This window comes from Tachypleus tridentatus, chromosome 10, assembly GCF_004210375.1.
Source record: "Tachypleus tridentatus isolate NWPU-2018 chromosome 10, ASM421037v1, whole genome shotgun sequence".
Lineage (NCBI taxonomy): Eukaryota > Metazoa > Arthropoda > Merostomata > Xiphosura > Limulidae > Tachypleus > Tachypleus tridentatus.
The window spans coordinates 42,344,953-42,370,222 of record NC_134834.1 but is presented as its reverse complement, the minus strand read 5'-3'; the positions used below and the strand labels follow the sequence as shown (position 1 = coordinate 42,370,222).

The 25,270-nt window shown below is 33.2% G+C and overlaps 1 protein-coding gene across 1 annotated transcript in view; it reads right to left on the bottom strand.

Annotated features, from left to right (window-relative positions):
- The window catches only part of SMC3 (structural maintenance of chromosomes 3), a 126,237-nt gene that overhangs the window by 65,113 nt on the left and 35,854 nt on the right, over window positions 1–25,270 (bottom strand). The window contains exons 7-13 of the mRNA XM_076461031.1: window positions 23,518–23,750; window positions 18,122–18,182; window positions 15,922–16,002; window positions 15,165–15,451; window positions 14,599–14,743; window positions 10,938–11,006; window positions 10,309–10,412 (exon numbers count right to left, since the gene is read on the bottom strand). Of these exons, the coding sequence (XP_076317146.1) occupies window positions 10,309–10,412; window positions 10,938–11,006; window positions 14,599–14,743; window positions 15,165–15,451; window positions 15,922–16,002; window positions 18,122–18,182; window positions 23,518–23,750 (980 nt within the window). The remainder of the gene's footprint in view (window positions 1–10,308; window positions 10,413–10,937; window positions 11,007–14,598; window positions 14,744–15,164; window positions 15,452–15,921; window positions 16,003–18,121; window positions 18,183–23,517; window positions 23,751–25,270) is intronic.

Genomic DNA, 25,270 nt, shown 5'->3' with positions numbered 1-25,270 from the left:
ATTCAGTCAGTGTTCTGTTGAAATATCATACAATAAAACATCAACCTATTTAATTCGATTCACTACAGCACTAGAGACAAATGAATCCAGTTTCAGAAAAGCAGATATTATAAACATTTTCTTTGAGGAAATGTTAGGTATAAAATATGCATACATTGTTGACTTACTTTTGGTTTATGTTTTACATATTTGCATAAATTAAAGTTTTTATAAAAAATTTTTACATTAGTAGATACTCTCTGTCAACGTAGATAGTGAATTGCATTATATTATGGCCAAATTGTGTAATTTTGTCATATACAGTTCTGTGGAAAAGTGTTAAGAGAATATTTTGTCATTCTTTCCATTTTATGGAGCTAATTCTTCCACGCCATTATAAAATATAAATTTCAACACTAAGGTAATACTTCATTGATCCCTGATGACAAATGAATGAATCAGGGTGAAAATACTCACCAACCTTCAGAATTCCCATATACTTGTACCAAGAGCATGCTATAAGAGTTCTACTTGAATGAACACACTGATCAAATTTAGGGTCTGAAATAACTCTCATTGCACCCCATGTAGTGTCTTAATTATATAGAAAGAAGTTACTATGTAGTACTTGTACATATTAAAAGAAATAAATTTAATAGAACTCCATGAGTAAACCTTGCTAAAAACAGTGTTTGACACTATATATTGTTTTGTTGTCATGCCACTGCCCAAAAAACAGAGAATTGACAGTTGAGCAAAGAGTTCACATAAAAGACTTATTTGGTTGGACTCTCTAATAAATTGCTGCAGATTTGAAATTCTTTCCAAAACAGTGTCAAGTACACCTGAGACCAAGACAGGTAAATTTTAAAATACAAAAGGAAGAGGCATAACACCTAAACTCAATAATACTGATGTTAAGTGTCTTTATTTATGCAGTTTTCAGGACAGAAGGAAATCTGCAACTGATCTCAAATGATGTATAAAATGACAGAAAAGTGTCCAGATCTATTGTATCAAGAACTTACCTAGAACATAATATTTGGTCAAGTAGCAGATAAAATACCTTTACTTCAATCTCCCAATACTGTCAAGAGACTGAAATTCACTAAAAAGTAAAAAAAAATTAGACTGCTGATGATTGAAAGAGTATTATGGACAGATGAGTCCAAGTTTGAAATATCTGGTTCAAAATGTAGATTGTACGTCAGGCATAAGAAAGGTGAAAGGCACTTACCTCAATACACAACACCTAGCACAAAGCATAGAGGAGGCAGTATAATGGTTTGAAGGTATTTTTTCTGTTGAGACAACAGGAGATATTTGTAAAATAGACAGAATAATGGACTAGCACAAATACCATCAGATACTGATCCATCATGGCATACCCAGTGGTTGGTGTATAATTGGTAAAGGATGCGTGTTAACAAAAATGATACATGCCCCACAAAGAAAGGGTTAATAACTAGCAGTAATTAAGAAAAAAAACAACAACAACATAATTTTATTGTAAACAATGTTATCATTACCCCTTAAATTTAGCTTTCTTACAGAAATTTGGTGTTCCTTTAAAAAAATTCAAGTATACAGTGAAACAGGAATCACCAGCAACAAGTAGATAAATATTATAGTTGGAACCTCACTGGATTTAGAAACTTGGTTAAATATATGACTTTCTTATGTCTACTGCAATATCACAATTTAAAAAATGAGCAAATAAGTAAAGAGTAAATGTTGGGATGGCTAATATCAGTCCTTCAAAAACAAAGCAAACATGATAGCAGGAAAAGCAACATCCCTAAATAACAGCACAGATTTCCTTTATATACTCCCTAAAACCTTATTACAATTAAAACTTTTTTTCAGTAAAGCTTTATACTGTTACTTTCTCACCATAGTTTTGTACAAGGTTTGTCAATCTGATCGACCTTATAACCACCCAAAAAATTAAATCAAAATCTCATTTAGCCCTGTTTCCTTTCAGAACGACTTGAAACTGAAATACAAAACTACAATGAAAAAAAATACACATTTTTTAAAAACAAAATTTTTACACAGTTCTAAAACTGAGACTGTTTCAATCTCAAAAGTACTATAAAATACAAATAACCTACTGTACAGGGTAAAAAATAATAAAAACCCAAAGATACCAGTAAAAAGTCTTATACACCCCACACGTTTCAATGTGTACTAACGCCTCATTTTAAGGAATTTAATGTTTCGAAAAATAACACTCATACCATTACCCGATCACTAATTTATATGTTACAAAATTTCATGTCAACTACTGACATCTCAATCAGATCCATTATCCTGATGCAATAATTTAAATTTACTTTTTAGAATTGTGTAAGAAAACAATCTTTATTTTTAAAAAATAGTGATTTTTTAACAATGAACATTAGACAAGTGCCAATGAATTTTAAAACTGAACTATATGTGTTTAACTTGAATAACATTAGACTCCTAACAGTATAGATATATTTCTTACTTGCATTTTTTAGCCTGGCATGGTCAAGTATATAAGATGGTTGATTTAGTGTTTTATGGCACAAAGCAGCTAGGCTATCTGCGCCAAACGTCTGGTGAAAAGGTAGAAATAAATTAAATGTAGTAAAATACAGAAAAGGAAATGAAGGTAAAACAAAACATCATTGAAAAACAGAAAAAGCATAAAACCAATGTTGACACCTAGTCTACAATGTTAAGAGAGAAAGCAGAGTAAGAGAAGTTGTAAAGGACTTTCTCTAGCAAAATAGTAATAATCACAACCCACCAGGAAGACTAACAGGTAAGTACAAGAACCACTGTCAGTCACCTGAAGTTGGCCTTTCCAGTCCTGGTTCCAGGTCATGTGTCATAACAGCCATTATCAAAAGGTAAAGTAATAAAAGTTTTAAAAGACATGTAGCAAAATCGTAATAATAATTAGCCAAATGTCCGGTAAAAAGGTAAAAGTAAAGTAAATGTAGTAAAATTCATAAAAGGAAATGAAGATAAAAAACAAAACAGCAATTAAAAACATAAATGGTATAAAACCAATGTTGACATCCAGTCTATAAAGTTGTAAAGGACTTTCTTTAGCATAATGGTAATGATCATAACCCGCCAGGAAGACTTAACAGGTAAGTACAAGAACCACCGTCAGTCACCTGAAGTTGCCTTCCCAGTCCTGGTTCGGGGTTATGTGTCATTATGGCCAGTACCAAAAAGTAAGTAATAAAAGTGTTAAAGACATGCAGCAAAATTGTAATAACAATTCACCAGGACGACTAACGGGTACTTCAAACAGCAGCGTTAGTCACCTGAACTTGGCCCTTCCAGTCCTGGTGTTGAGTTATTTAATGTTATGGCCATTTTCCAATTTCAAATTGAACTAAAGAGATTGAGACTCTGAAAAGGGAACCACAATTAAAAATGTGTAATGAATAAATATCCAATACTTAAATAACATTAAAAAGATAAATGGCCATTAAAAAAACTAAAAACCTTATCAAGGTTGACAGTGTCACCATCACCAATAACACTGTCCAATGTTACGGACAAACTTTGGGACAGAATATGTTTAAAAAAGTGCCATTGTTGAGAGTCGTAACAATGCCAAGAAAGTAACATGTGGCATATAGTGATTTGAGTTTTACACAAACTACACACTGGTGCAACAGTTCCAGATAAAAGAAATGATGAGTTAAAAAACTGTGACTAATGAGTAGTCTAGTTAGAATAACATACTCCTTCCGAACCTTACGGAAGCTAGACGACCAAAGTCCAATAAAGGGTTTTATTTGGAAAAGCTTGTTGTCACATTGCTCACTCCAAGTTGACTGCCAGCTGGCACAGAGCCGAGCCTTGAATACAAGACCATAGTCCATGTATGGAATAGGCACAGAGGTAATAGGGTCAGAGCAGATAAATTTAGCTACCATGTCTGCAAGCTTGTTCCCGCAAATACCAACGTGGCCTGGTATCCAGAAAAACTGGATAGAAATACATGTTAATGAGAAATGGGCCAGTCGGTTTTGAATATCAGCGAGAACAGGGTGTGAGCCAACGTGGGGCCAGTAGAGAACTAAGCGAGTCAGTATAAATAGTGCAGTTGGAGTACTGCTTAGCTTCAACATGATCCAGGGCAAGAGATATGGCATACAGTTCAGCAGTGAATGCAGAAGCTGTAGAGGGTATTCTGCGTGCAACCACCGAACCCCAACAAACCATGGCAGAGCCCACAGAGTTACCTGATTTGGAACCATCCGTATAAATTGGAATGGAAAGATTGTTCGAAAGATGTTCAGTAAATAAAAGATGGTACTACCAATTAGGTGTATCTGCCTTTCTCAGATGACTTAAAGAAAGATCACATTTGGGGGCTGTAATAAGCCATGGTGGGATGGGTTGACCAGTAGATCCTGCAATGTTATCCAAGGACAGACCCAATTCATCTAATTGCACTTGGACACAAAAGCCTAAAGGAGCAATGGCAGATTGTCTGTTCTGAAAAGGTATGACCCACTGAGGAAGGAAAACACAATCCCAGGTGGGATGCTTTGGTCAGGAATGAAGTTTCGAAGAATATAGTAAAAACAGTTGCAAACGGCAAAGGTGCAGAGACGGTTCATGAGATTCTATGTATAAGCTTGAAACCGGGGAGGTGCAGAAACCCCCAGTGCAGAGTCAAAGTCCTTGATGATGAATAGGGTCTAGCATCTTCAAGGCTGATGGTCTGGAGAGCCATAGACCATTGATTCATAGTCAAGTTTCAATCGAATAAGAAAACGATATGTCTTTAACATAGAACATTGATCAGCTCCCCAACTGATGGTAGAGAAGACGCGGAGGATGTTCAGTGCTCCTGTGTAACTGTCACATAGCTGCTTTATGTTTGGTATAAAGGTCAGTTAACGTCAAAGATAAGTCCAAAGAACTTGGTCTCAGGGACAACTGGCAGCAAAACTTCACCAATACAGAGTCCAAGATCAGGGTGAATACCCAGTTGGTGGCAAAAGTGAATGCAAACGGTTTTAGAGAGAGAGAAATTAAAGCCGTTCGCCATGGTCCACTTCAGTACATGATTGAGGGCAGTTTGTAGTTGCCGCTCAATATATCTCATGTTCGACAAATGACATGAGATGTGAAAGTCGTCGACATAGAGCCCATTCGCAACAGTGAGAGGGAGTTGTTCAGTGATGGCATTAATCTTTATACTGAAAAGTGTGACACTCAAAACAAAGTCCTGAGGGACCCCAAGTTCCTGTAGAAAAGAACGGGAAAGTGTCGAACAACACTTGTAATCTCCTGTCCATTAAAAGTTTTTTAATAAGCATGGGTAAATGGCCACGTAACCCACATATATGAAGGTCTCGCAAAATGCCATATCTCCATGTTGTGTCATAAGCCTTCTCAATGTCAAAGAATATTGATACAAGATGTTGGCATTTGAGAAAGGCTTCTCTGATTGATGTTTCAAGTCTAATTAGGTGGTCCGTGGTGGAGTGCTGTCATCTGAATCCACACTGGGTGGGTGAGAGGAGGTTGTTTGATTCGAGGAACCAAACAAGACTAGCATTAACCATCCTCTCTAAGGTCTTACAGAGACAGCTCGTGAAAGCAATCAGATGGTAGTTTGAAGGAATCTTGGGATCTTTCCCAGGCTTAGAGAAAGGTAAGATAATAGCCTGGTGCAAGGCATTAGGAAAAACATTCTCCTGCCAGATCCAGTTAAAAACAATTAGAAAAAGAGATAGCGCAGCATGTCATAGTGTACATCATCAAGTCCTACAGATGTACTGCCAGACCAATAAAGGGCCACTTTCAGTTCCACCAGTGTAAAGGGTTGATTATAGTCAAAGAGACAGTCAGTTCAAAAGGAAAGAGGTGAACACTCTGCTTGAGTCTTGATGGCCAAGAAGGTGGAGGAACAAGCAGAAGTGCTAGATACCCGGCATAAGCTTTCACATAGAGTATCGATGATGCTCCAGACATCAGCTACCTCTTGGCCATCAGAGAGTAAGATGGAGAAGGGGACAGAATTGTATTGCCCACTGACCTTTCAAACCCTGTCCCATATGACCTTGGAACTGGTGGTAGAAGATATGTGCTAATTGTCAACTTAATCTAAGATTCCTTCTAGCTTTACCCACCTAGCATGTGCACGTTGGAAAGGAATGCAGTTTGAAAGTGTGGGATATCTAGAGAAAGTATCCCAGGCCCATTTTGGAGCCTTCTGTGCCAAGTGACAGGCAGGATTCCACCACGTACGAGGATATCGTGGAAAACGTGTCAAGGTTTTAGGAATACACTGAGTAGCTGCTTGTATAATACAGTCAGTTAATACTGCCACACAGTCGTCTACTGATGGCTGACTTACGATGGCAGGATCAAGTTCTGTGAGAGCAGTGAAAGTGGACCAGTCTGCCTTATTCAGCTTCTACCGGAGTACGCGGGTAGGGTGGCATTGACCACGGCCAGTCTCTTTCAAAAGTATAGGAAAATGATCACTGCCTCATGGATTATTGTCAATCCTCCATGAAAAATGGGAGAATAATGAAGGGGACCAAACCAAGAGATCAATAGAGGTAAAGGATTGACTAGGTGCGTAAAAATAAGTGGAAGAACCAGTATTGAAAAGAGAAAGATTGTGATCAGAGAACATACGCTCTACACAGCAACTCCCTCCTATCAATAACAATACTTTCCCAGAGGGGATGATGTCCATTAAAGTCCCCAAGGATCAAAAAGGAAGATGGCAACTGTTCAATGAGAGCATCGAGGTCTGATTGATCATATGTCTCTCCAGGTGACAGGTACGGTCTCCAAGGCTGTGTTGAGTGGCAAAGACAGGGTAGGCACGTGCTGATCAACCAACAGTGCCACCCCTCCATGTACTCGTCTATCACATAGTCTGTCATTTCTGTACAGAGAAAACTGCCGAAAGGTGACTGTATCAGCAGGTTTCAGAAATGTTTCTTATAAGGAAAGACATACAGGATGGTACGAAGTGTTTTGATGTCATCCAGATTAGAATGTAAACTTCGACATTTCCATTGTATCAAGGTGGCAGTTTTTAATGACGGGTAGGTGAAGTGGCTGGAAAACCCTTTTGTTTAGAACCACGTCTTTTTTCCTTACTGTCCTTATTTGGAGGAGGTCTATCAACCTCCATGGATCCTGCCATGGGTCGATTGGGATGTTGTTGGAAGGGGATTCCAGTGACTGAGGGCGTAAAGGAATGAGTTTTGCATCTTGGGGTGGGAGAAAAAGATGTATCAGAAGAAAAGCCTGTATTTGAAACCGAAGGATGTGGATCTTAAGGTTTGTTGGAACGTATGGGAGAAACAGAGATGGGTGTAGAAGTTGATTCATCATCCTTTTTAACCAAGGTGGTCAAAAGGCTTTTCATCTGTTTTGAAAACGATTCTCTTGGAGGCACAGAGAGATCTGCCTGCACTCCCACTGTAGTTGTGAAACGAAGTGCAGCAGCATATGTCCGAGATGAAGTGGCAGACAACAATTTCCGAGCCTCAGGATAACTAATGTTATGAGTCATTTTCAAATGCTGCACCTCTTTTTCCTCCAACCATTTTGGTCAAGAACGAAAGTAGGAAGGGTGAGAACCATTACAGTTGACACAATGTGGGTCTGTGTCACAATCATAGGCATCATGGTCCTTGCCACCACAATGAGCACATGTCAGGGAACCAGGACATGACGTCTTTGAGTGGCCAAACCTCTGACACTGGAATCATCAGAGAGGGTTTGGAATGTACAGCCGTATCCTGCAATTTAGATAACCTGCCTTGATGGTGGCAGGTGCACTTGGTGATGTAAATGTCAAAACGAGGTTATTTGTCGGCAGTGTAACTCGATCTTTGTGAGTGGAGATGAGCCTCACTGCGGAAACTCCTTGAGTGGAGAAACCAGCCAGATGTTCTTAAAATCCCTCTCAACAATAACTACATGTGATGAATTCAAGGTAGCATAAGGGGTAACCTCAACAGGTACATCCCCATTTGCCTCTGAATTCAAGAGGAGTTCACTGTGTTGGGATGTGTATTTTTTAACCAATATGTCTCCAGATCAAATCTTCTTTACTGATTTTGGAGAGCCAGCAAGTCCCTCTAGTCCCTTCTGAATAAAAAAGGGGGACAGTTGCCCTAAAGGTTTTTCTGAAAGAGAATGTAATATAAGAAAATGAGGTACGTGTGTTACAGATGTTGAAGAGTGCTGCTCAGAGTCTTCAAGACATGGTCATTTACCTATTGACTATTTTTTCACTATTTTATTTAAATGTTTTGTAGGAGGATCCTTAGGAAAAAAGGAAAATTTCGGTACCCACTGACCCCACCTACCATGGAGCCATACGAGAGGACACACTACAATGTCATGCTAGGACATTGCAGCAATGCCAGGGTTTCGTGAGCACTATACCCATACATTAGCATCAGACACAATGTCCACAACACCCGTTGAGAACTTCCAACACTGGTACTTGGCTGACTCTAGCCCAAGTGGACCAGTCGACTGACCCAATGGGGGCCACCCAAAGGCTGCCCGTCTACAGGAATTCAAGGCCAAAGTGGTGTGTTTGGGTTGAAACCCTCAACCACCAGGATCCTCTCCTCCCCTTTAACCTTAACTAATAAAAGTTTCCTATTTTAAGATTTCTGTTACTTTTCTTAAAGAATACACATGAAAAACGAATGCATCTTGATGAATATGCATTCTTTTTTTTTGCTGTTGACTGTGAATAACACTTAACTGTATTTTTTATATACTAATGATAGAACTGCACAATATAATAACATAATCAAATAATGTACTGAAGAACACAGAAAAAAAACATGCAAAAGGCAGACAATATTCCATGAATATGACTATGTTTTTCTAAACATGTTACAAAAACCACTAAAAATTCATCTTAGCCTATTGATACATTTCCTGTACAAATCAAACTTGAACTAAAAATCAACAACTGCTTTTATAGAAAACATTATAATAAAATAAATAATTTCATACATAAAAATCTTGGCTTTCTATTGATTAAAATAATATAATTTTGAACTCAGAAATATTGGCAATTTCTGAAAGAGATAATGCAAGAGGTAAGCATGGCAAGTAAGACAAGTACGATTTTCTATTTGATGGCTCGGTAACCAAATACGATTGAAGGTATCAAACCTATGGTTTATCCTTGCAATGGCACTAATAGTAATTTATATTTAATTTTGTACTTTTTAAATAGGTGGGGAAGAAAAGTTACCTTATTTCCAATTCCTAGCCTAAGCTCTAAGGTTCACATAAGTATAAATCTGTTACCTTAACTACCATTTCTGACAAATTTCCTACATGTATATGTGTATATATATATTTCTAGGAATCCATGTATATATACATATATTCAGTTGAATAAGATGCAAAATGACTTCACAGGATTCAAAAGGTTAAGATGTTAAATTACACTTAGAAAGTAGTAGGATAAGATGCTAAGTGTCACTTCAGGATTCAGAAGGATTGGATGATAAATGATGCTTCAAGATTAAGAGTATGAACACAAGGTGTAATATTACACTTAGATTCAGCAGGATAAGATGCTAAATGACACTTCAGGATTTAATAGGATAGGATACTTAACAACACTTAAGTATTTAGAAGGTAGGATGCTCAATGACACTTAAGGATTCAGCAAGTAGGACGTTCAGTGACACTTAAGGATTCAGCAAGTAGGATGTTCAGTGACACTTAAGAATTCAGCAGGTAGAACGTTCAGTGACACTTAAGGATTCAGCAGGTAGGACGTTCAGTGACACTTAAGGATTCAGCAGGTAGGATTCAGTGACACTTAAGGATTCAGCAGGTAGAGCGTTCAGTGACACTTAAGGATTCAGCAAGAAGAACGTTCAGAGACACTTAAGGAATCGGCAGAATAGGATGCTTAACAATACTTTGGGATTTAGCAGGACAAGATGTTTAATGACCCTTCATGATTCAAGAAGAATATGCTAAAATGAAACTTCATTGTTCAGCAATAAACATACAAAATGACACTTCAGGATTCAACAGGATTAGATTAGATAGGGGTTCAGCAAGTTAAAGATGACACTAGAGTGCTTTTTATGATGGTACTCTGACATTACAAAACTTAGTTTGATAAAAATAGATAAAACTGTCAACCATAATGAAAGAAGATAGATAAAAAAAAAAGTATACAGCAGAATTGGAAATTATAGAGAAAAAAGTGGGGATGTGGACATGCAAAGCAAAATAACGAAGCCACAATGACTGGGTGAGAAAGAACTGGCAGGCCCTTCACAAATATCTCAATACTGATCTTACTTTCTTTCATTCTGGAGTCCATCTTTCCGTTTTTTCATTTCATAATACGTTTTATTCTGGTTGTCAATGCTGACCCGATGGTTCTCAAGTTCTTTTGTAAGCTCCTAAAGTTTGGTCAGTTCATAAAACATTTCAAAAGTTAAAAGTGAAATAAATCTGTTTAATAAACCACAAATAAAGATGTTCCTAATGAGATAAGAGTATTCCCTACAACATTAATTATTTTACTATAAAATCACACTAAAAAGATAGTCATGGTAAAATTAGTTTTAAAATTTACACTGGACTCTTAATAAATGAAAATTAAGTTTTGCTTTTTCAAACGTAAATTAAAATTTTGGTAGGTATAAAATTTGGTGAAGAATATAACTTTTCACAGAATAAAAGTAGCTGCCTAATAAGGTTGTATCAGAAAGCCAGAAAAATCAAGGTAAATTTAAAAGAAATACATCAATTCAAAACTCAAACTACAAAGTACATATACTTCACTAAATACCATGATTTGATGAAAGTTACTTGACTAATTTCTTAGTTACAATGTTCTTTTTCCCTTACAATTATTTTGATAATTTCTTTGAATTTTCAACTTTGATTTTATTTATTTCACACATAAGAAACAAATCACTCACATCAATTTTCTGTTCCAGCATTCCCTTCTTTTCAGCATCTTTGCTAACATCTTCTTGTAGTCTTTCAATCTTTGAAGAAAAAAGTGAAAACAAAATAAACATTATTTTATTACTATCACACATGTTGCAAATAATTTTTTTTAAACACACATTTCTAAAATGCCAAAACATAAATCAATTACAAAATATATGAAAAACTAACTTTAATAATACAGACCTGCAAATTTAAACTTCATAAAAGTTGTTTTGGTTTATGATGGACTTTCCATAATTCAGTTATACAGATTTTGAAATGTTCATTTTTTCTATCATGTGAGGATTTGTTTTTACAAATTGGTAAAAAGAAAAAAACTCATACTTAGATAAAAATTATTTCATTTACCACACTGAACAAAAATACAAACACTGAAGAAAAAGGAAAAATATTGATGTCAAATGGATATGCATCCTCACTAATCTTGATTTTTGTTTAATGAAATATATGTCTTAGTCTCAAAACTACTTGTGGTCTTTCTTTCATGTATTGCAGCTGGAGCATCTCACTGTTGATGTTCTACCCTTCCTGATACCTCCTCTCCATCTCCCCAAAATTTTCAGCAAAACTGTCAGTATCACTCAGTGTTCATATGATAACCTTACTCAATGAATTTATTGAACATATTATTGATAATATTTTTGTAATTTTATCATTTTTTGTTTCCTAAAGATTTGTCAAGATCTTTAAAGGCTTCTTTTTCAACTTTCTTCATTGTTCTTTCGAACTGTTTATATCAAGTCAATTTCCTCATCAGAGGCCCAACAAATATCTAACACAAATACAACAGAATATGTTTGGGTCATTTGCACAAACTCATTGCCATAATGACAAATAAACAAATACTGGAAACAAAAAAATGTCATTAGTGCACACACAAACAAATACTATCCACAAATGACATGTCATGCAGCCTGTTAGCAACTTATATACTAGCAGTATGTTTCTCATGAGTTCTATAGTGATCCATAAGGTTTTCACATCCATGTTGGTCTAGAGAAATCTGCAGCCATTGGGGTTATCAACATGTTAAGCTCAACAAAATGCAACCCAATTTCAATGAAATGATTCACCTATCTATAAGTACATATGATGGTTTGAGAAAAATCTGTACATGATGGGGAAAAAAGGATATCATTCTTGGATTCAGCATTCAGGAACTAACATAAAATATGCAAAAATTTCAAAATAGCAGAATCACTGCAGCCCTATGTGATCCTTGCATAGCAATTTTCAGTGGAAATGTCTAATTCTGCTTAGATTATTAATAATTGTAGCTGAACCTGACTAGCAGACATCACCCAAGTCTGAGACAAATCAGATGAGTGTTAATCCTTTCAGTTAAATGTTATTTTAAAAAGTAAAAACCACTTTTACACACATTAATTGCTATACTATAAAGTATCAATTAATAACAAGTTATGTGAATGTAATAATTTAATTGCCCCTCAGTGATTCAGCGGTATGTCTGCGGACTTACAACACTAAAATCTGGGTTTCGATACCCGCTGTGGGCAGAGTACAGATAGTCCATTGTGTAGCTTTGTGCTTAATTCAAAACAAAAACAATAATTTAATCACCCTTCACTTCTTTCATTTCAGTGCATTAAAGTTGTTTATGAAACACACAGCATTTACAAACACAGAACCTTTTATGTTCATTTAACTGATTATTATCTGTGCTTTTCCCACCACAGGAATTAAAACCTGAATTTTAGTGTTATAAATCCTGAAGAAGGAAAGCCTCCTTTATATCAAGCAAAAAAGCCTATGCATACAAGGCTTGAATAATTTGACCAACATTATGACAAACTACACATAACTCTGAGTGAATTGTTTATCTTCATAAGATTTGGCTAGTTTGTAGCAACATTACAAATCTTTTGTACAAAGAAAATTACCTTCTTAAATAAATTATTTTTACTAAATGTTAGTCTGTAAACTTACAAAGCCTTAATTTAATCAGTCTGAGTGAAATGAGATTTTCATGCTAAGAATAAAAATGCTTCTTTCTTTTAATCTTACAATTCTCGTATTTAATTAGTAAAATCCCTAGAATCCCCTAACAGAATATCAAATTTTTCTGAAAACCACGTTATCACTTTTCTATACCCTAACACTAACAGCAATGAAATCATCAATAAACAGAAAAATGGAAAATATAAAAATATGAAATAAAATAAAAAAATAGTTGTTTTTTCTATAATGACTGCAGAATGTAAAAGAACATTTAAATTATTCTTCCTAAAAGTCTCAGCTCCTAACCTTTTCACATCTTCTATTTTTTATGGTTGTACTGTCCTTTGACCTCCTCTCAGAATGTGAAAAGCAATCAAACCTCAACAGGAGAGTTTAGAATAAATAAATGGATCAAGTTACATCACATTATTTCAAACTAAATTTCTTTAAAAAGCCAAAAGTTACTACTTTTCTTTATCATATATTATAGGTTGAGTTTAAAATTAAAAAATATCCCAGCTTCAGAAACATGGCATAAAATTATATCCAAAGCTCATTGTATCTTGAAGTTATTTAATGAAAATTATAGACATATCATAAAACAGTTATAACATAAAGTGTACCCTGAAACTCACAAATGTTTCAGTTTTATTACAATATGATAATGAATTTTTTCTCAGTAAAAGAAAGCACAAAATAATTATCTAAAAATATTGAAAGTAATTTTCTACTTTTTATTTTACATAAAGAACTGCTAGAATAATTGGTTTAGAGAAAATGGTATATAAATCAGTTAATGTGTCACATTATTTATTATCAATAACAAAACAAAATAAGACAGAGTCCAGTTACCAAATTACTAATTCAAACAATTATATTAATTGCATAACAATTCACTATTATACAATGTTTAGACTACAAGAAATAAAAACATGTAACACAGGAACTATAACAAAACTGTCTAAAACAAATTCCTGATTTAGTGAAATATGTAAAACTCAACAATACATGTGAATAAACATTCTCATGATGTTTATTTGCATATAATAACATGCTACTTTTTATTTCTAGTTTTTCTGATGACAAAGTGATGAAAATGTTAGGAAAACTGCAAATGATATAACACCTATGAGAGAAAAAATTAAGTTCACTACCTCTTGTTTTAACAAATATGCTTGCAGTTTAAAGTTCAGGTAGTCTGTGTCTAGCAATGTTTGATTTTCTGTATCTCCTAATGTTTTAACACAATTCTCTTATTCTACACATTCCCAGCAGGCAATTTTATATCAGCTTATCACATACAAAATTCAAAATATTATGTTACAATATAATCAAAAGCTAGTGGTACAAACAAAGTATATATAATCATGGTTAGATAAAATGTCATGTTTAACAATCTATTATGCATGCACATTTGGTCTATACCACATACTTCAAATTTCAATCATAACCATTTGATTCACATCAGTCAACCACATACATACAATGTCCGACGTGAAAATAATTTGACAAATTTAAATAACCAGAAAAACATGAATACATAGAATGTTTAATTATAACTTAAAGCTTTCTTACTGGACATCCTTATTTGCTTCAATTACTAATATTCTACTTACAAAGATATACAAACTCAGCATTCTCTCATCATACAAAGTTTAGTTATTATACCTGTTCTCGCTTGTCTTTTACTGCTCGCTGCAGTGACTTAAGTTCTTTCTGTATCCATTTGTCTCTCTCAGCTTTGGATGTGAATTGACTTCCTCTACCTTGTTTGGCATACAGCTCTGTTCTTTTCTGCTCCTTCAAGCTCAACCTGCAACAATATCAGTGGTGGTTTAAACTTTATTATTATTTTTCTGGCTGTAATATACTTTTTTTCTAAGAAAGTGAAAGTTTCCAAACCAAATAATTTTAAAGTTAAATAGGTGTACAGTGTAGTGCTGTTGATGATTTCTCAACTATTACTTTAATTTAAAATTTATAACTGTTACTTCAAACGTATTTCATGTATTGTTGCATGACAGTGATAAGACTAAAACTATTTTTCTACAAAGTGAAACATGACAAAATTGTCTACACAATTTAATGCTTTCTTACCTTTGTATTATTGCTTTTAACTGTATATTTCAATTCTAGTTTTTGAAAACCCATTACACTGATAAACTTTTATTAGTCAAGTACCTATGTTTGCTGCATTTTGCCACAAAATATCAAGTTACAAATATTTCACCTACTCTCTAGTGCATTCCTCCTCACGCTTCTTCTGAGCCTCATACTGTGGACGGATTTCATCCAACTGAGTAAGTTTCTGCCCTATAGTGTCTTTTAAGCGTTCTAGTTCTCGTTCAGCACGTTTTCTTGAGCTGTCATCACCTTCCACTTCATCTCTTAAATCCTTGATGGTCAGTTCAAGCCTAGTCTTTTCTTTCAACAAAGAAGCCTGTTCCTGGGCTAATGCATCTTTCTCTTCTCTAGAACTTTGCAGCTTGTTCTTCACATCTCTCAATTCTTTGCTGAGTTTCTGGTTAGCGACAGAAGACAAATTATTACCATTAACAAAAGATAAGAACAATTAGCATATTCTCTTGATTTTTAACCTCAAACTTTGTAACAGATAAATTTATAATAAATAAAGCACTCAAAAAAATAATTCACTGCTGTTTTTATGTTACAAAATATTTTTGATTGCTTCTCTTTGTGATTGATTCTCTAAAACAAGTACAATGCTAGTTTAGCAAAATGAAAAAACAAAACCATTTCATGATGAGTAGGTACCAACAATCCCATTCACAAATCATACCTAACAGAAGTTTGATTTATTTTTTGATGCACCGAAACTACACTGGTACAACACTAAATTTGATTAGACAGAGCTTTTTCTTGCTGTAGTCCACCAGTAACTCTCCTAATCACCACTTGACACTGAGGTTAAATTTTTCATTTATTTACATGCGTGATGTAAAGATTACTAGATTAATGAGAAACACTTACTTTAATCTGGTCAGCAGCATGCTGAAGACTTTCTCTCAATTTCTCTGTTACTGAACTGCTACTATCACGTCGAGTTTCCAACTAAAAACAAATTCATTCATTCAAAGTTAATTTATAAACAGCAGATGATAAGGATAAATATCACATGTTACTTTAATATTTACAATAAAAGCATTTTCTAAAGAAATATGTAGAGCTCAATTATTAAAAGTTTATATATGTACATATATAGGCCTCCTGGCTAACGCAAATAAAAAGTGAAGCAAAAATAGGTTTGTTTTTTCAAGAACAAATAAATTAGGGCAAAAGTAGAAGAAAGTACAGTACAAAAAACGATTACATGGTAATTTGCAGTCAATGTCAAAATCTATCAGTATTCAATAAATATAAGCAGTAATATTATGAAAAAAAACTGACTTTTCTCATCAGTTACTGTTACCTGAATATGTAAAAATTTTAAGATTATTTCATTTTCAATCGTTATTGATAAAGTTAAGATTCTCAAACTTTAACCTGTCTATATGGTTGAGTAGAGGTAAATTTAAACTAGGGTTAGAGTTAAAGCACATTAAAGTAAATAGCACTGAAGTCGAGTCCATTTGGATTAGTGCTTATGCATATCAAGTGAAAAGCCATATAACTGGGATTTGTTATAAAGACCACTAGGTCAGCATATAAGAAACTGGATGATGAGATCAGAATGGTAGATAAAAAAGGCAGAAAGAAAGAGAGAGAAATATGTTATTATGGGAGATTTGAGGAGTACTAATTGGGAAAAATTCTAGACTGACATTGAGGAAGAAAGGCTTTTTGAAATTGTTCAGGATACTTTTATACACAATTGCTAATGGAACAAACAAGAGAGAAAGCTATATTAGATTTAATACTAGAATTCAATATGAATATGACAGAGTTGTGGTTGGTGAGCAGTTAAGTACAAGTGACCATTTTGATCAAATGAGGAATTATCTGCTTTCTGTAGATTGGACTAAAGCATTGGTAAGGGATCTTGAATAGATGTGGGAAACATTAAGGGTAAACATGATATGAATGTATAACATACATATTCCCTACACAACAATAATGGCAAAACAGCAGAATAAGCGAATATAGTTTAGTGAAGGTTTATGAGATCATATTAGAGATAAACATAATATATTCAAGAAATATAAACTCTGAGCTCTCTGCTAGGTCCTCTGCTGTTTGTGATCTATATTAATGATATTAACTCTGGATGACTAACAAAATATTGCGGTTTGCAAATACCATTATTTGGCTAACTGTATCAAAAATGCTACAAATTTAAAAGGAGATTCGGATCATTTGATACACTTGGACAATACATGATAGATGATGTTTAACTAACCAACATGTAAGATAATGCATGTAGGTTTTCACAATTCAACTTACTGTTATTCTTTCAATAGAAATACATTAAATATCTTGGTATTGTGATAGAAAAATCACTTAAGTCATCTAAACAGCATACTGCAGTTAGCAACAGGGCAAACAAGAATTTTGGTAGTACCTATAGAAATACTGAATACAAGACAAAGGATATTATCATTTCACTGTATAGATCATTTATAACATCTCAAAAATTGTTGGAGAAGGTTTAGAGAAGAGCTGCTAGCATGACAGCTGGCATGGTGGAACTGACCTATGAGGAGAGACTAAACTCTCTAAAACTTGTTTTCTCTGGAGATGAAAAATATCAGATGGGATTTGACTGAAGTGTTCAAGGTTATTAAAGGTATTGATAATACAGATCCATCACACTTTTAACACTGAAAATGCTAGGACAAGACTTTGTTCATAAATTCAAATTTTGATAGCAAAGGAGTCATTTGGAGTTTATACAGTATTACTTTTCAAACAGCATAACTGTGCTTCTGGTATGAGATGTACTCAAGGGTGATGGATGAAGGAAATTTAACTGACTTCAAGACAAAAATGGATTAATATGCAAGTAGTAAGTAGTTGGAAGCTGATGGACTAATTAAGCAACTTTTTGCTCCTTTAAAATTTTATGAAATTTGTTTGCGAACGTAAGACATTACATAAAGACAAACTTAGTATCTGAACACACATTTTAATTCATATTCATGCAAGACAGAAAAATCAGATTTATAAAAAATTAAAAGGTGAAAAATACAATTCAGCGCATGGGAAAAATTACAAATATGAAAATAAAATTTACTTCTTCAAGTTTTTTCCTTGTATCCTTCAGCTCATGGTCATAAATTGTATATTCAAGGGACCTAGAAAAAAGGCAATAACTATAATTATATCCAACACCCTGTAACATTTTTTAATCAAATGAATATAAAAAAGTTTGAAAGTTAATACTCCAATAACAGAAAAATAACAAAGTGTATAAACTGATATTGCTTATTCTCATCAACATTGTTCAAGACAAGTTTTTAAATAATCAATAACATATTTACACAGGTTTCACTTCCTACATTTTCCTTTTGGGTAATTTCTTAAACACTTATTATTTAATTTGTTATGGATGCAGCCTGTATATTTGTTTTTCATTGAAGGGCATATGGATTCATCAAAATACTTCCACATGAAAACATAACTGAACAGGGCATAAGAGTTTAGTCAAGCAATTACTAGTTATAAATCATACAATATTAGTCTCATGTTAAAGGAATGAAGTGATATTGATCTCTTTAGACAGCAGTATTCAATTCACTATCATAAAATTACTTCCAAAGTTATAATGACTTCTGTGGATTGAAAAGTTACCTCCAAAATTATAATAATTTATACAATAATTAACTTTCTATATATTGTCAGAAAGTTACACTAATTTCATCATCACACAAGATATATTTTTTTATCCAATAATGAAGTTCATTACAATGTGCAGTTCTTACATGGAAGATAATATTGTCCTCTAACTTAAATGCAATTTTAAAATTTGTTTTCATTACAACAGATAAACTTTCTATTTTCTAAAATTATTTGGTAATGTATTACTGCCCTTTCTCCATCCCACATATGATGATAAATACAGCTGGATGATTATAATAAAATTAATCAACATAATCAATTTCCTACAAAGTACCAATTACACTATCTCAAAGTAAACAATTAACTGCTTTTTATAATAACTAATCAAAATTAGTTTTATGATTATCACCATTTTTGACAATTCCAATAGTCAATGAATTAAAATAATGATTACAACTGATGTCTTGAAAATGACTGAAATTAAATATCCCAATTGTTATCACTTTCTATTATTCAAACTGTCTAAGCAATCAAGATATTATCACAATATTTATTGCCATTAAACACAAAGCTATGTAAATCAAAGCGTTAATGTTGTTGTGTTTCTAGATTGCATTACATCTCTTAACTTATAACACTGTAATTGTATTCTTTAACATTGTATAAGCAAGCACAGATCTAAGGGAGGGAATCAGAAAATAGAAAATTTGTGTATTTCCTCATGGACCTAATGATTCTCCATATCAATTTTGGTGAAGATCAATCCACATCCTGTGAGTATTTACATGGACATACAACAGAAAGTACTATTATATTTATATAGATGGCATTAGTGCATTAGATCTGCATGTAATATATTCATGACATCATATCTGTACCCTGAGAATGGAGAAATATAAAGTTCTCCATGATGGGAAATGAAGTCGAAACAGGAAAATCGTGACCTCTATTGCAAATGTATATGATGACAGGATAACAAATTTTGCAAAGTTGGGGATTGCACATCGTGTAATAAAAAAAGTTTTTCCAGTATGACACAAGCAAGAGTTCTATTATATTATGATTATGAAAACTGTGATTGTTATAATAGACTTGTTAAATACATTATTTGTCCACTATTTGGATTAAAATTCTCTTGTGAAACATTTTATATATTAGAAATTTGAGACACAAGTGAACATTTAACAAGTACAATCTTGTAAATACTCCTCAAAAACAATTTGAAAACAGGCACTGTGTTTACCAAATAAAGGGTTTGGTGTACTGTAAGCTATCACATTCAAAAACAATCCAACCAGAACCACTCTCAGTGCAATAACATCCTTGAAACATGAAAAACATAAAGGGACAGCATAAGAAAAAGAGCTGTTTCAGTCTGCAAGTTCCACCACCATGACCCACAACACTGGTGGAGTGAACAAAGAATAATACTGAGTGAAGGAACAGACATCTGTCAAACAAGTGTGTGAACTCATATTGATTGGTTCAGCTCTGAATCCAAAACCCAGCTACTGGGAACCAACATCCATGTGGGGATAGGATAAGAGATCTCAAATGTGGGATGAATTGTCATTTTTATGGCTCACTCCAAAGCTACATCGTCTTGGATACACCAGTACAGCATCATATTAGGGGGCATTTCATCATCTATACCAGCAGAAAACCACCATCCTACTTTCATAGTTTCATCACTGTTTATATATCACTATGATATTTAGGAGGATGCTACCACCACCACCACCACCCTAGTGGCTTCAAACTGGAAAGTGGTAAGGACCTCTAAACTCCACTGCAAGATAAAGGAAATAGGAGAGTCTAGAGGAATGCCCAAACTGGAGACAGTACACCGAATGACCACAAAATAATGAAAAGCAGACCAAACCTTATTTATTCAATCTAAAAAATGGCAAGGATAGGCAGGTAACCCCTTCAGCTTTACCCACACAGTCCATTGGTAATTTCAGTATGGAATGGGCACAGTTATAAAGCAAATATATAGTGAGAAAGAACCTGCAAATTATCTTGTGGAATGTCTTATGTCTAGTTTATATGACTGTAATGGACACTGTGTTTCATGCTCATGGATATTATGAAAGTGAAGTCAACATGGCAAAACAGCATGGCTTTCAGTTTAATTTTAATTAATTAAAATATACTTGGACAGATACCACTCACCACAGAGTGGGATCCTGGTCAAAATATGGGACAAAACCCTGAAAAATAATATATATATAAAACTTATACAATTGCAGTCTTACCAAAATGTTTAAGATAGTGACAGGTGAAAAATGGTATCCCACCAGGACGAAACAGCTACCCAAAGCAGATAATGTGAGATTAATATATAAGGTGTAGTCTCATTGCCAAACAAAGTATCTTTAACACATAACAGACTTGATATGCAGAGAAAAGGGAAAGCGATCAAAGTGAAGACACCAGGAATTGATTAAGAGAAGGACAAAAGGGAATAAAAGGCCAATCAAATCAAAATCTGAACTCAATGGGTAAACAAGAAACTCAGATAAAGGACTGGTGTAAGGGAATGAAATTGGGGAAATAAATTCAATGGAAAAAAGCCTTGAAAAAAGTTAAAGAACCCACAGTACACATGGACAAAGAATATCAGCCAGATCCAACAGAGAAAAACCAATCTGAATGTGATCAAAGACTATGTATTAAAGAAGGGATGACCTAAAAAAATGACTGACACAGAATCAATTAATCCATAACCCTAATCACCATTGAGCATACATGACAAATAAAGAAACCTAGAGGCAGAAGAGGTACAGTAGAGGAAGGTGCCAGATAGAAAATGTGTAAAGTGACAATGTTTCAGAATAAAACAAAAGAGCTAGCAAAAAAAATATCCTTAAATATAAGTGGAACACATAAGAAAGGAGGTGTAAGATAAACAATACTTGTAAGAAACTCGATATGCTAAGATGAAGCTAAAAAACTATGTGGAGTATAAAATGGATAAGATTAACAGCAGATGCTCCAAAAAGGCTACAAACATTCTAAAAACACATAATCATTAAGATCTGGCTGGTGGTAAATTAAGGTAAAATGAATCAAAGCCTGTGTAGGGCGAGCTTGCAAGCACCCAACTCCAAAAGAGAAATAAAAATTTTCATCATGAAATAAAGTCTCGGAGAAGGAGGGTAAATATTACACTGTGAAACATGTCTAAAAAAATCTGAGGTTTGTCTAGCAGATTCTACAATAGAGGCCTGAGAAGACAAATCATGATCAGGTGGAAAAGACTAACAAAACCTATATTATCTGAAATAGGTTCAGACATTATAGAAAGAAATCAACCAATAATCAGAGAAGGCAGGGTGAACACCAACTTCCAGAGGCCTTCACAAACAAAATTAATGGTAAGAATTATAAATTAAAATGAATGACAAAAATGAAACTGTGGTCAATTTGACTGAACACATGATCTCTTAATGCTCCTTTAAAATCTTTAGAGTTAATACTTCTAACTTTCAATACTTTGTATATATCCTCATAACATTTGAGTCTTTCAGTTATCATAATATGTATTTCCCACACAAAAAATATCTTTTTGTGAAGTATTTTTTAATAAATTAAAATAAAAAATTGTTCATCAATAAACTGAATATTTGTTTTGAATATTCCATGTGCAAAATAACTTTCAGGTTAAGATTAAAAATATTTTTCATCATCTCAAAATTTTAAAATTTCCATAAAATCTCCAAAATACATTTCAAACATTTTTTTCTCAGTAAAACTTGATATTTAATATCTTATTTTCTCTACCTTATCTCAAAATGGGATTGATGAATTTGACCAACCTTGTAACCACAAAAGAAACTAAAATACATCTAAATTACCCACTATTTCTAGAATGACTTCAAATTTTAACATGAAACATCTGTTTATCCCATGTAGCTTTAAATTCATAATAGTACACATCCATTTATAATTAAATTTTATTATTTAGGTTTTATTGCCTTTTGAATCATGTCTAACTAATATCCACACTTCTATATGTTGTAAATCACTCAGCAAACATGCAGCTCCTCACATTATACTATCAAATTACATTACCCATGAGCTACAATGAGCTGCTTGTATTAGTGTCTCATAAAACATTATATTATTTTACCTAACCTAATCTCAATTTTTATACATACCCAATCTTCTTTCTTCTTGAAGTCAATGACTGAGGACAATTAAGCCTACTTTTTTAATACTAATGGTAATACTGCACTAAATAACTTTTATTTAATTAATAATGCACCAAAAAGCAGAGTAATAACATGCAAAAAGTACACAATTCTCCTCAGCTCTCAAAACTGTCCTGAATTTCTAATTATGAGACAAGAGTCATTACAAATTCATCCAAACTAGCCATTAAGATTCCCACAGAAACATTGCTTGTACTATGAGTGAAATGAATTATTGAGTTTTCAGAATACATTATAAAACATGTTATATGATAAATGAAAACCTTGAATTTCTTTCTATTGGTTATAAGTAATATATCATTAAACATAAGAGAGAACTATTAACTAATACTGATAGAAGATATGACAGATTTGGTCCAACTTTCTATTCAATAGCTGTGCAACCAAACAAAACTAAAAGCTATAAAAATTACGGTTTGCCTGAGCAATGATGGTTTTTCAATGATAGTTTAATAAAATTTTGAATGAAAGATATTAAAACTTTATGTCATTCACAATAAATGATACCGGAAACAAATAGGTTGACAGAAGTATGTCATAAAAAAAACGCAAATGTTTTACCAACAAATTATTTTAAAACAATCTTTCAACTGCCTCTTTCTAAAATATAAAACCAAAACTAAGCAATTCTTACCTCCTCATTTTATCCCACTTCTGGTATTCCTTTAATTCTTCCTTTTCCTCTTCCAAGGTCTGTAGTCTTTCTTCAATGTATTTCAAAAGGTCTTCAATTTTTTCCCTTTTACCTTCAGTTTCTTGCAGTATAGTTTTGCTCTCTTCACGACGCTCATCATAGACCCTTGTACCAGCAACTTCTCTGAGAAGTTTTAATCTTTGAGAGTCAGGTGCTGTTGCCATTTGATTAATCTTAAACAGAAATTTCAAAATGATTTACAATATAAATCATTTACCAGATTCCTTACTAGTACAATAATTTGGATATATCTTTAACTATTTAAAATTTTACATTCCTTATTTATGAGCACAGCAAAAAGCATTACCATAAGAACATATAAAGTAAGTTCCTATTACTATACACACAAAAAAAGATTTTTTATTACAAAGCAGTTATACTTCTTTTGAAAATATTTCAAATCAAGAAATCCACACTAAAATCTTCCTTCACAGGCAGGACACTTCTTGTAATACAGTACAGACAATAATTTATATCAATAAACATGTTATTATGTATCATTTCTTAAATAACTTTTCTCTCAAAGTACATCAAAATTAGCACAAGACAGACTTTATCTGTCACATTCTCAATAAAATTATATATGCTACACATTTTTTGTATAGACTGACAGAAACGGATTATTTTTGGCTACTCACATAACAATAAGATTTTTTTCAGTAACAAGTAACTGGACAAAGCACTTGATAAAAATACTTAACTATACTTCACTGGATTTTAAAAAGGAATGGTAGAAAATTTAATTAATCTATCAAAAGTGAATAAGACACCTTATAACAAATATTAAGATTTGCTACATCATGTTAACCAAAAAACATCTGTTGTACTATGTTTCTTTACAGATTATTTTTGCAGGATAAAATGTAATTGTTCAGTTTTTAAAAGAAGATACAGTTATTAATCTCTTAATTCTCACATACAGGCAAAATCAATTAAACCAAAATATTGACCCTAAATGGACCTTTATCTTCCATGCTATTACTTTTAACATTTCATGTTTCTTCACAAAATCTTGCAAGCTTTCAATAAATATTACAAATATTTTATCAACAAAAATCTGAATTTTGAATGATGTATTTTTATTACATATTTCTCCATATGGAGTCCAAGTGTGGATAGCTTTAAGTACAAACTAATTTTCATAATAAAATTACAAATACCTTTCTTCATCTGAAAAATTATTAAAATCTACTTTTATAATCTCTAAAACCTCCTAAATAAATTTCAAGCACTTTTTCAGAAGATCATTATATTTTATCTGTTTTATCCTAACTATATACATCAAAATGACCAATCTTTTAATCATCATAAAAAAATATGAAACAAATCTCAATTACCCATTTTTATTTCTAGAATGACTTCATTTTGTAACATAAAATGAGACTTGGTTATCCTAAATAACTAGCAATGATATACACCTGTTTCAATGTAATTTTTATTGCCTTTTGAATCATATATAATAATTCTCCAACATAAGTTGTAAATCACTCAGCAACAATGCAGCTCATATTACCATACTGAATTTTGCGAGCATACTTCATGAAATTTTTTCTTCTTTATCTCCTGTAGTCTAACCTTACATAACTTGATAAATTTCTGATTTAAAAAAACCAAAATAAGAAATACAATACTTCATTGGGTCTTTTTTATTCTTTCCTGTCAACTGTTGATGAAACTTTTAATCCTATTATTC